This window comes from Sinocyclocheilus grahami, unplaced genomic scaffold (assembly GCF_001515645.1).
Source record: "Sinocyclocheilus grahami isolate Dianchi unplaced genomic scaffold, SAMN03320097.WGS_v1.1 scaffold55.1, whole genome shotgun sequence".
Lineage (NCBI taxonomy): Eukaryota > Metazoa > Chordata > Actinopteri > Cypriniformes > Cyprinidae > Sinocyclocheilus > Sinocyclocheilus grahami.
This window is the reverse complement of record NW_015505234.1, coordinates 2,165,829-2,178,175: the sequence shown is the minus strand read 5'-3', so window position 1 is coordinate 2,178,175 and position 12,347 is coordinate 2,165,829. Positions and strand designations below refer to the sequence as shown.

Genomic DNA, 12,347 nt, shown 5'->3' with positions numbered 1-12,347 from the left:
AGTATCAGCCTATAATCATATTTTATGACTCGATCGGTCCTCATCAACTTGGCCGATCTCAGGAACCGATCGCAATTTGATGACGTCAATGCGTGACGACGTACATGATGCGTGGGGACATAAATGGCCATTACGGCTCCACGGCCACCGAGCTGATCGTGGCCTCTCTAGTCAGTGCTTGTGTTTATCAGCCAGCCGTGGCACGTTTCTGAAGCTCCTCTCCGTGCTGCTTGGTTAAATATAGTTTTTTGTGAGTTGTCACAGCGTGGAGGACGGAACAAAAACAGAGGTTTCCCCAATAACAGCTGTACACAAAGCAGCGCTGAGCTCACAAACGCTGCTTTATCAGGCATATAACATTCAAGATGAAATGAAAATGACATTGAACATTTTCTAAAGATAGTCTTCCTTCAGAAATACAGTGATATAAAAACACCCACGCCTCGTTTTTATTTTTAAATATGCAGTACGTGCTCATGTTTATTCAACCAAGCCAGAGTCAAACTAACCATTAAATTGTTTAAATAAAAATATAAATAAATGAATAAATATATATAAAAGGTGTGTGTGTGCGTTTGTGTTTTAATGAGCCTGTTTTGAATGTTATATTGCAGAACAACTACAGCTATTTTCACGGAAATAAAGTTAACGAAAATCAAATACACTTTTTCAGTTTTTGCATTTTAGGTAGGTTTGCTAAGGTTAGATTCATATATTTAATACATTTTAATTAATACATTACAATTAATAAAATTAAGAAGAATGTAAGAATTTTGCTCTGAAACATGATAATTGCTATTTATCAGCATGCTTAATTTTAGACAATAATCCAAGAATTTTGTTACAAACAGTAAACAATTAATCCTACTAGATCAATTTTATGTCGGAGCGGGATCTGAGCGGGAATTGGTTCACGGTGAGCGTGAGCGGAATATTAACGGAGCGCTTGCTTGTGCGGTTACAGCGACTGAGCGGAGCGCACGTCCATAGAGCAGAAAACGTAGCGGAGCGTCACACTGCTCCGCTTCACTCACATGCTCTGGTGCAAACGCACATCAGCTTTTCGCTTCGGAGCCGATTGGGCTCTCGGGCGAGATTCCAATTCGTCAGTCACGACTGACGTAACGTCTCCGTTCCCTCCTTCAGGGAACGAGGGTTACACAAGTAACCTAGACGTTCTCTGAGTAGGGAACGAGACACTGTGTTCTCTAGGGGTTGCTATGGGGAACGTATCGTCGTGACCCGTGTCTGAAGCATACATTCAAAAAACACCAACAACATGTTGGCCGGCGACAGCCCTTGACGTCACTACCAGTGTGACTATTCACTTCTTCGTCTGAAGCTTGCGTCCGAAGCATGGCAGGAAACCTAGAGGACGCAGTGTCTCGTTCCCTACTCAGGGAACCTTGGTTACATAAGTAACCTGAGACGTTACCTTTCAAGGGAACTTCGAACTGCGTCCTCTAGGGGTCGCTATGGGGAACGGTATACCCACGCCACCATGCTGAGGGGAGTGCTTGCCAGAAACCTATGGTGAGCACTAAGTATCAACTCTATCATAGCCATGGGAGTTGCCCCTAGGATGTTAGACGGCTGTCCGTGACATTATCCCCTACGGCCAAAGGCCTACGCTACATACCCCAAAAAACGTACCTGTTAGGGCCAGACTCCTGGGCCTGGGGTAGAGCTCAAGGCTTGGAATCAGGAATAGATTCCTTTAAGGGGATATGACCAAGAGCCTAGCATCATACTAAGTCTTGGCCTGTCACACAGGGGCTACCGCTTGCTCTGTATAAGCTTGCTGAAGGAACTGTCTCAACAGACCCCTAGTAGCAACACCCTGTTAAAGTAGGTATTCAGAGGATACATAGGTAGAGTGGTGCCCAAGGTGGAAACAGGGCTTTAACCAACTCAAGAAAGGGCACGAAGCTGCCGCACGTAACCCTCACCATACAGGATTTTAGAAAGAACACAAAGTACTAGCGTGCGAACTTACCACAGTGTGGATTTTAGAATGTGTACAAAGACTTAACCTGCACACCATAACATGGATTTTAAAGATACCGTCCTAAGGGGCTCTTGTGGCACCCTGAAAGAGCAGCCCATAGATGGAAATGGTACATCACCAGAGAAGCCATCAGCTCGATCTATGGTAAAATGCTGGAATGGCTAGCATTAAGTTACCTAGCTGAGGGAGCAACACACCCAGCTCTCAGTCGAGAGTTCAGTTTGCGTGATGTTGTCAGTTCCAGGTGCTCTGGGAAAACAGAGAACTTAACTCTCACGTGAGAGGAGAACTCCGAATTCAGAAAGGAGTAGCGTGCTCATAGGCAACCCTTTGATAAAGGGGAGCACTGCTAAACACTACCATGAGAACAGCCCACGGAGCGAGGAATCCAACTCCTCAGAAAGGGAGAGAATTCAAACGCTCGAAAGAAAGCACCATGCTCACAATAACCCTCAATGGTCAGGGGAGCGATGCTTCAAAAGTGTGTCAACAGAGACAAACTGGTTGAGTGGAGCCCAAGGCGAGTACCGGGGTCTAAGCCAACTCAGAGAAAGGGAACGAGGCTAATAACGCGTAACCCTTACCATACAGGATTTCAGAAAGTGCGCAGAGTCTTAGCGTGCACACTTACCACTATGTGGATTTTAGAAAGTGCGCAAAGTGCTCAGCGTGCACACTTACCACCATATGGATTTCAGAAAGTGCACAATGCTTAGCGTGTGCACTTACCATTGCATGGATTTAAGAGCTTCCCAAGCATCTGCTCACAGATGCCCGGAAGTACTGAGCCAAAAGGGAGTGGCAAGCTCAAAGATAACCCTCTGAGACAGCATTTCACAAGAAGGTTCTCGCAAATGCCACCTATACTTCCCGCTCGATGCATCAGCAAGAGGGGATATCCTGGTTACCAGGAAGCCCCTCAAGGCAACCAAGATACAGCATACCAGACAGGGCAGCCTGAAAGCATAAGCCCAGCCCGGACGTCCAGGAAATTTTGCAGTGCCGTGCCGGGGGCCTGATGATCAAGAAGGCTCCCACAGAAGCCTGTGATCTGGCCGCATGATCCAGGAAGCATAAAGCCGGAACCAGGTTCTATCATACCGACTGGATACAACATCGACGAGTGAGGTAATCACTGCAAGTCGAGAAGGCGGTTTCTGAATCCAGCAGAGGGGGTGCTCACCGAGGACCTACCCTAGAAAAGGACAGAAACACACAGGTCCCGGAAAACACTGCAAAGAAAGCTTGCAGATGGAATACACACAAGAGACACTAGCCTTCTGTGCCCGTTTCTGATCCTCAGACCGAGACGAGCCAGGACCCTTGGGTTGTTCGGGCTCAGACCAGGACCTTCGTGGAATGAAGGATTTGAAGGCCGCTGAGCGCGCCTTTGCCTTAGAGGTCTGCAAGCCCGTCGGGTCCCGTATTACACACGCATTAGCATATAGGTGACAGTTGACCATGCCCAGCATCAGGGAGAAGTTGGAGCGTGGGGAGTTACTAAAAGTTCCCAATGCTTCGGAAAAGCTGTATTTTGGAAGAGTCTTGATTTGATTACCACGGAAAACAGTGAGTCAATTGGTGATGTGCAGTACAGAATCTGCAAACATATCCTTGCACATGACAGCAACAAACTCACGCAATAGGCTAAAGCGTGCCGTAAAGCCCCAACAAAAGTAATTACCATGAATGTGTCGGGGGAGAAATAATTAGATATTTGAATTATTTATTAATAAATTAGTGTTTTCTGAGTCCACGTTGCAAAGATGAAGATGACGATCCTAACTCGCCATCTCCTCATTGGACGCACCTTTAAAGAGAAATGCATCTTTACGGATTGTATAAAATCCGTAAAAAGAGTTTGTTTTTGATTTGAATTATTTAGTTTTAAAGTAGGAATTTAAAGCTTTCTATAGATATATTTAGCAAGTCTGTGAGGCAAGTATTCGCTGAGTTTCGGTTCATCATTGTGAAGCGCTCCTGGCCGAAATTGCAGAAAGCACATCCTGTATGTATCCTTTATTTTATAAAAGCACAATGTTTTGTTGATATTGTGAGTGCACACAAATAAAAGTAGACCCTTTACAGTTCCGAGTGATGTATTACTCTTACCTTTATGAGCAATAATTACGGCATATTTTAAGTTGTTTCCAATGCAAGTGATCGCGCCGGCTCCTCAATGTCTTGTAAAGCACGATTTAGCTCTCCGCACAAACGATTAGGTATGCATCTAACAGTGCACATTTACATAAGTAAAACATTTAAACTAACATTGTGATATGCTTGAACTGGTTTATATCTATAGATTTTATTTTAGGCAAGTTGTGATGATTTGAGAAGGCTAAATTGATCAAACATAGGCTATGATCAACTCACTGTCTGCCGCTGGCCGCTTGGTCGTTACTTAAAAAAAATAACTTACATTTAACGAACAAAAAAATGCTCCAAACGTTTTTCTAAATTAACTCAATAAAAAAACTAAACGAAATATAATCACTTTGACATTACATACAAAACTTAACTATTTTAATAGCTGAAACAGTAATATAAGCTGTTTTGGGAGAAGGGGGGAAAAAAGAGATGGGCTCGGGTTGGACTCAAATTCTGATGAGCTGTCGGACCTGGGCCGGGCCAGGGCCTGAGCGTATCGGGCCAGGTCCGGGCTAGGGCCTATATTTGAGGCCCGTGCAGGGCTCTACTTCGCCTCCCTGAACTTCTCAACCACCGTCTCGATGGAGGTACCGAAAAGTTCGGAAGGCGAAACCGTAGCATCAAGAAGAAAGCCCCTCTCTTTCTTCCCGATATCTGCCAGGTTCACCCACAGATTAGGGCTGTGCGATTTGGGAGAAAATATCAAATTGCGATTTTTTTTGACAGATATTGCGATTGCGATTTGATTTGCGATTTTAAATATGCAAAGTCAAGCTTCAGCTCAATATTGCCAATAATGTGCAGCACAGTATGGGTATCATTACCCTGCTGAAAAAAACAATAGAAACCATCACAGAAATTCTTATAGTTTCCATTAAACCATTACAAAATTCCTTTTTGTTTTGGGCATTATTCCAATAGGAATTACTGTTGTTCTATTGGTTGCCATCTGCCAGATTACATCCCACCAATAGAATCCATCAAATAAACACCATTATAGTTTACATTAAAACCAATAAGATTCCCATTATAACCCTGAAATCCATTACATTTGTTACTGTGCTTTGGGAGGAGTTCTATTGTTTTTTTTTTCAGCAGGCAAGATTATAATGGTATAACTATTTTTAAAGTTGAGCCGGGTGCGAGTATAAACGAGCATTACGAAACGGGCTGTGTGAGTGCGGCAAGCGTGAACGGCTCGTCCGTGATGCGGGATTCGGGCCGCGTGGGGCAGAGAGGAGCGAGTATGAGAAGCATTCACAGACACACTCTTCTGAATTGGGAATAGCGAACATGTATCATAAACTTATTTCAAATTAATCTGTTGGGGAGATAAAATGTGTAAGATACTCGCTTAAATGGCAGGGCATACGCAGCAGCAGGTCAGGCTGTTGCTTCGTTGCACACAATGGCGGTGCTTCAGGCATATCAGGCTGATCTACTGAAAGACCTGGATAAAGGCGAGGGCCTTTCTCCCGATGAGGTAGCTGAGTTGCGCCACACCACAGATCTCACTCTCCGTGCTACTAAGCAGCTCTGCTCTCCTACTCTGCTATGGGCAGGTCCATGGCGGCTATGGTGGTAACGGAGAGACATCTGTGGTAGGGCTGTGCGATTAATCGAAATCGAATCGAAATCGCGATTTGAGATGCTGGAACAGAGTAATATCGCGTCCATATCGCAGGGTTTGAGATTAGGAAATCGCAACATCTCAAATCGCGATTTCGATTCGATTTCGATTAATCGCACAGCCCTACCACAGATGTCTCTCCGTTACCACCATAGCCGCCATGGACCTGCCCATAGCAGAGTAGGAGAGCAGAGCTGCTTAGTAGCACGGAGAGTGAGATCTGTGGTGTGGCGCAACTCAGCTACCTCATCGGGAGAAAGGCCCTCGCCTTTATCCAGGTCTTTCAGTAGATCAGCCTGATATGCCTGAAGCACCGCCATTGTGTGCAACGAAGCAACAGCCTGACCTGCTGCTGCGTATGCCCTGCCATTTAAGCGAGATGTATCCTGAAGGGGCTTAGATGGCAAGGAGGGAGTCTTAAGAGAGGATGTCTCACCTATAGAGAGATAGCTAGCCAGCGTCTCTTCTACAGGGGGCATCTTCTCATAGCCGCTTTCGCGAATCCCCTCGATGTTGGCATAACTCGTATGCTGGTACCGATAGATGTGTGAGGAAAACGGCCTCTTCCATTCCTTCTCGATCTCTGTATGGAGATCAGGAAGAAAAGGAAGGCTCACCTGAGCTGGAGGGCTATGGTCAGAAAGATAACGCTCATCGAGATGACCTCGCAAGGTCACTTTCTTGGCCCGCTTCCATGGCAAGTCAAGCCTCACCGTGGCATGATCCATAACCTCCAATAGCTCATCATACGCAGGGCAGGAGGATTGGGAGGGCTCAGCCTCGTTGCCCTCCTCAGACATCTCCTGCTCTTCCTGGGCCGAACCCAGCAGAGCACTGGCCCCTGGATCAGACGATGTTAGGGAAATAACATCATCCTCCAGCGGCTCACTCTTGTCCACAGCCGACGAGCATGAGAGGGAAAGCCCCTCTTTAAACTCATCGGCCAGATCCGCCTGCGATCCCCACGAGCTCATTCTCCTGCATACCTCAGCAGCAGCAGGTCCTGAACTGCGGGGAGCAGACGGCTGCCCCTCTCTCCTTGAAAAGAGAGAAAAACGAGAGCGGAGCTTTTTCATCGAAAAACGCTCCCAGATAACGCAGATTGCCCCCTTGAGGACATCTCAGGACAGCGTGCTCTTCGCCCAAACAAAAGACGCAAAGATTATGTGTGTCATCAGGTGTCAAATAACGACGACACAGATGCACACATCTTCTAAATGTCTTGCTAGTGCTCGCCATAAGAAAGAGGAAAGATCGCTCTTACCACGGAATGCAGGCTTCAAATAAAACAGTAAATGAAAACGAAGAAGATAATGACGTGTTATCCCGGCGCCTATTTATACTATAGTCGCACCGGTAGTGACGTCATGGGCTGTCGCCAGCCAACTTGTTGTTGGTGTTTTTTGAATGTATGCTTCAGACAGGTCACGACGATGCGTTCCCCATAGCGACCCCTAGAGGACGCAGTTCGAAGTTCCCTTGAAAGGGAAGCTGTGTAATTAGTGATACGAATGTACAGTTTTTCCCCTGCCATTATATTATGGGGGTGGCCCACCCCCCCAAAGGCACCCCCTGCCCCCCTTGAAGGTCAAGTTAATTTTATTTAATTAAATTTTCTCTATAGCACCAGATCACAACAGAAGTCATTTAAAGTTACCTTTCCTATAGAACAGGTCTATACCTTAACAATCTAAATAGCCTTATGTTATCTTATTTACGCGACGGCATGTCATTTCAGTCTCTACGTTACATGGTTACGCTCTCTGTATCACGCACAGCGCAGTTCCGCCTCAATGCACGCACACAAGTGAGCACACTCCCACTAGTATTTGTAAATATTAAGCTGCAAAACGACTATTTAAAAATGAATTCTGCGCGTCTATGTGTTAATGAATGGTGCAGACGCGTGGTTATGTTTACTACTTGTACTGAACCGCTGATGTAGCCTGATGTAGATATTGTATCGCTTGGGTATATTTGTAGCAATAGCCAAAAAAATATTGCATGGGTCAAAATTATCGATTTTTCTTTTATGCCAAAAATCATTAGGATATTAAGTAAAGATCATGTTTCATGAAGATATTTCATAATTTCCTACCGTAAATATATCAAAACTTAATTTTTGATTAATAATATGCATTGCTAAGAACTTTATTTGGAGTATTTAGATTTTTTTGCAGCCTCAGATTCCAGATTTTCAAATAGTTGTATCTCGGACAAATATTGTCCTATCCTAACAAATACACCAATAGAAAGCTTATTTATTCAGCTTTCGGATGATGTATAAATCTCAAATTAAAAAAATCGACCCTTATGATTGGTTTGTGGTCCAGGGTCACAAATGTAAGTTATATAGTGGACTTTTAAAATTTGCTTTGCTTGAGAAAATAAAAATATACAGTTAGTGTTTTTTTATTTTGATTTAGTCGAGTTGGTTTTGCATCAAACACAATGTAATTTTCGGCAATCGAGATCTGGCAGCAACAGCGCATTTTTCCGCTTGGGCGAGCACTTCGCGAACAGCTTACCTCGCGCATTAAATCTGCCGCAGACCAGCAAATCACTGAGAGCGCGCTATAATCCTGACGAGTCATAGCAACAGAGCGGAGTCGAGAAAGCTGCGGAGAAGCAACCATAACTGACGTAGATTTACAGAAAATTACTGCCGTTTGGCAAAAAAATTATTTGACATACTTATTCCTAACTCTTTAAGCTACATTTCAAATGACAAGTGATCAACATACAATCATGTTTATATGAATTATCCCATGAACTTATTAACTCTCAAATGGCCTGGGTATGTGGAGCATTCACAGCTTTAATGGACAGGACGCCACTGATATATATATATATATGTGTGTGTGTATAATTTAAAAACTCAGATTTCTGTAAGTAAAACTTATTTTCTTTAATTTATTTATAAACACATCTGCATTATATGTTGTACACATTTTTTGTGCACAATGTTTTGGGTACAATTAGCAAATTGGCAAAACATGGAGAAATTGTCAAAAAAATTCCATAGTCAGAAATAACTAATCAAAATAGTGTTTTTTCCTCCCAGAGCTTTAGCACAAAAAGTAACTTGTTAATGCAACTGCATGATTACACATCTCATTCGTCCTCTGTGATTTCCAGCTTTACTTTTTAATACAGCTGGCAAAAGAAGAGAGGGCAGCGAGTAATTGAGAAACATGGTAGCTTTGTAGTGGCGTCTGGGGACTGGTGCAGCCATTAACTATGTGAGAGTGAGAGGGCCTTAATGAAGTGAACTGTACTCTCAGAGTTAATGAGAGAGTGAACTCACCACTAGAGCAGTCCAGTCCTCCCCAGCCTGGCTCACACTGACATGTATCAGGAGACACACACCGACCATGGGCACACTCCTCGGTACATTGTGCTATCAGAGAGAAAAGAGCAGGAAGACAAAGAAACACTTTAAACATAGCAGAAATAGAAAAAATATTTTGGTAAAACACTTGCAGATAATGGAGTTTGAGATCCAAACACAAATAAGTTGCTGGATGCATCTTGCATAAAACAGGAATGTGAATTAGCACAGGATGCCATCCAGACACCGTATGCCTGAGCCTCCCGCAAGACATAATTTAGCTGTCTGCAAATGTCTGCTGATGTGCTGATATGGAGGATAATGACTACACTGGCCATTTTCCAAAGATGGCTGCACCGATGCCTCCACGCTAGAGCTGTCGAACATAGAGCAAAGCCCTTCTTATTGTCGCATGTTTAAAATGCTCACTCTGACCACAAGCTAAACCATTTCTTATGAGACTGAGTCCTTGGTCAACATCTCAGTTTATCACATGAACCGGTTGTTCCGTGCAAAACGAGCCGACGTAAGCAGCCACAGCCGCAAGGAAACAAGCTGTAAATCCCTCCAAATTTGATCAGCCTGCACTACCCACAATACTCTAACGTTGCGCCAGCCAGCCTTCATGCTGTTTATGAAGTGTGCAGTTTTCTTGATCATTCCTATTGAACAACACAGCATCAAATTGATTGTCTATTGCATTAGCATTCCTGCCCGGGCCCTCGCATTCGGTCAGATATTTGGATTCGGACAAGTAATAAAATGACCTACATGGAGTTTTTGCCAGTCTTCTTATTCTTTTACTTTTTTCAGAATTATGAAAAAGATGAATCTGGGTATGTGGAGCATTCACAGCTTTTATGGACAGGACGCCACTGATATATATATATATATGTGTGTGTGTATAATTTAAAAACTCAGATTTCTGTAAGTAAAACTTATTTTCTTTAATTTATTTATAAACACATCTGCATTATATGTTGTACACATTTTTTGTGCACAATGTTTTGGGTACAATTAGCAAATTGGCAAAACATGGAGAAATTGTCAAAAAAATTCCATAGTCAGAAATAACTAATCAAAATAGTGTTTTTTCCTCCCAGAGCTTTAGCACAAAAAGTAACTTGTTAATGCAACTGCATGATTACACATCTCATTCGTCCTCTGTGATTTCCAGCTTTACTTTTTAATACAGCTGGCAAAAGAAGAGAGGGCAGCGAGTAATTGAGAAACATGGTAGCTTTGTAGTGGCGTCTGGGGACTGGTGCAGCCATTAACTATGTGAGAGTGAGAGGGCCTTAATGAAGTGAACTGTACTCTCAGAGTTAATGAGAGAGTGAACTCACCACTAGAGCAGTCCAGTCCTCCCCAGCCTGGCTCACACTGACATGTATCAGGAGACACACACCGACCATGGGCACACTCCTCGGTACATTGTGCTATCAGAGAGAAAAGAGCAGGAAGACAAAGAAACACTTTAAACATAGCAGAAATAGAAAAAATATTTTGGTAAAACACTTGCAGATAATGGAGTTTGAGATCCAAACACAAATAAGTTGCTGGATGCATCTTGCATAAAACAGGAATGTGAATTAGCACAGGATGCCATCCAGACACCGTATGCCTGAGCCTCCCGCAAGACATAATTTAGCTGTCTGCAAATGTCTGCTGATGTGCTGATATGGAGGATAATGACTACACTGGCCATTTTCCAAAGATGGCTGCACCGATGCCTCCACGCTAGAGCTGTCGAACATAGAGCAAAGCCCTTCTTATTGTCGCATGTTTAAAATGCTCACTCTGACCACAAGCTAAACCATTTCTTATGAGACTGAGTCCTTGGTCAACATCTCAGTTTATCACATGAACCGGTTGTTCCGTGCAAAACGAGCCGACGTAAGCAGCCACAGCCGCAAGGAAACAAGCTGTAAATCCCTCCAAATTTGATCAGCCTGCACTACCCACAATACTCTAACGTTGCGCCAGCCAGCCTTCATGCTGTTTATGAAGTGTGCAGTTTTCTTGATCATTCCTATTGAACAACACAGCATCAAATTGATTGTCTATTGCATTAGCATTCCTGCCCGGGCCCTCGCATTCGGTCAGATATTTGGATTCGGACAAGTAATAAAATGACCTACATGGAGTTTTTGCCAGTCTTCTTATTCTTTTACTTTTTTCAGAATTATGAAAAAGATGAATTAGAGGGGAAATATATGGGCGTTAAGCATGAATAATGCTTAAGGGAGTGAAGGTCACCTGGCCATCAGGACTCAAACCGACAGGCTCTTATCAGAGTCAGGAAACAGTCGGCCCCCAAAGCTTCTGGAAGAATCCACGTTGATTGGAATCAGCGGTGACTCTCCAAGTATAGGCAGAAGAGAGCATGTGCTTCTAGAGATTTTAGCGTGAAGTAGGTAACAAAAAAAAAGTCAGATGCTATGGTATGTCCTTATCTTTGACCATGAAATATGTGAAGGTTGGCTCTATAAATAACATAAAGTTAATGTGGCCAGTCATGCATTTTGTTGAAAGAAACCTGATAAACAATGTGATGACCAGCATTTATCTTGTCCGTTTAATACGCGTATTATGATTCACTTGGGAAACAGTGAGAGAAGTCTTTCTTAACCTTTTCTAACCTAAACACAAACTCAAAAGGTAATGAATTCAGGTTCTCATGAAGTGTTCCCTTTCGTGGAACTTCAAACTGCGTCCTCTAGGGGCAACAGCCATGACGTCACTACCGCCGCGACTAGTACAAAATAGGCGCCGGTAGCGCACATCATTCACTTTCTTTGTCTTCACTGACCGGTCTGTTTGAAGCGTGCATTCCAAAAAGCAAAGTAAGAGCTTTTCTTTCCTACTATGGCGAGCACTAGCGAAGCGTTTAGAAAGTGTGTACATCCGTGTCAGCGGTTTCTGACACCCGATGATTCACACGATCTATGCGTTGTTTGTTTGGGCGAGGAGCACGCACGCAATGTCCTCGAGGGGGCAATCTGTGTGCACTGTGAGAGCTTTTCTCTGAAGAAGCTCCGCTCTCATTTGTCTCTCTTCTCGAGGGGAGAGGGACAACCATCGGTTTCCGGCGGTTCAGGACCCGCCGCTGCTGAGGCACAGAGGAGAATGAGCTTGTGGGGATCTCAAGTGGACCTAGCCGATGAGGCTGAAGGGGGGGGTTCCCTCTTCCGCGCATCGGTGTCGGGCGAGAGACAGCCACTGGA

At 44.0% G+C, this 12,347-nt stretch overlaps 1 protein-coding gene across 1 annotated transcript in view; it reads right to left on the bottom strand.

Moving 5' to 3' along the window:
- Positions 1 to 12,347, bottom strand: part of LOC107583869 (multiple epidermal growth factor-like domains protein 10) — a 148,844-nt gene that overhangs the window by 90,026 nt on the left and 46,471 nt on the right. Inside the window, exons 6-8 of the mRNA XM_016270222.1 lie at positions 10,467 to 10,559; positions 10,304 to 10,397; positions 9,097 to 9,189 (exon numbers count right to left, since the gene is read on the bottom strand). Of these exons, the coding sequence (XP_016125708.1) occupies positions 9,097 to 9,189; positions 10,304 to 10,397; positions 10,467 to 10,559 (280 nt within the window). The remainder of the gene's footprint in view (positions 1 to 9,096; positions 9,190 to 10,303; positions 10,398 to 10,466; positions 10,560 to 12,347) is intronic.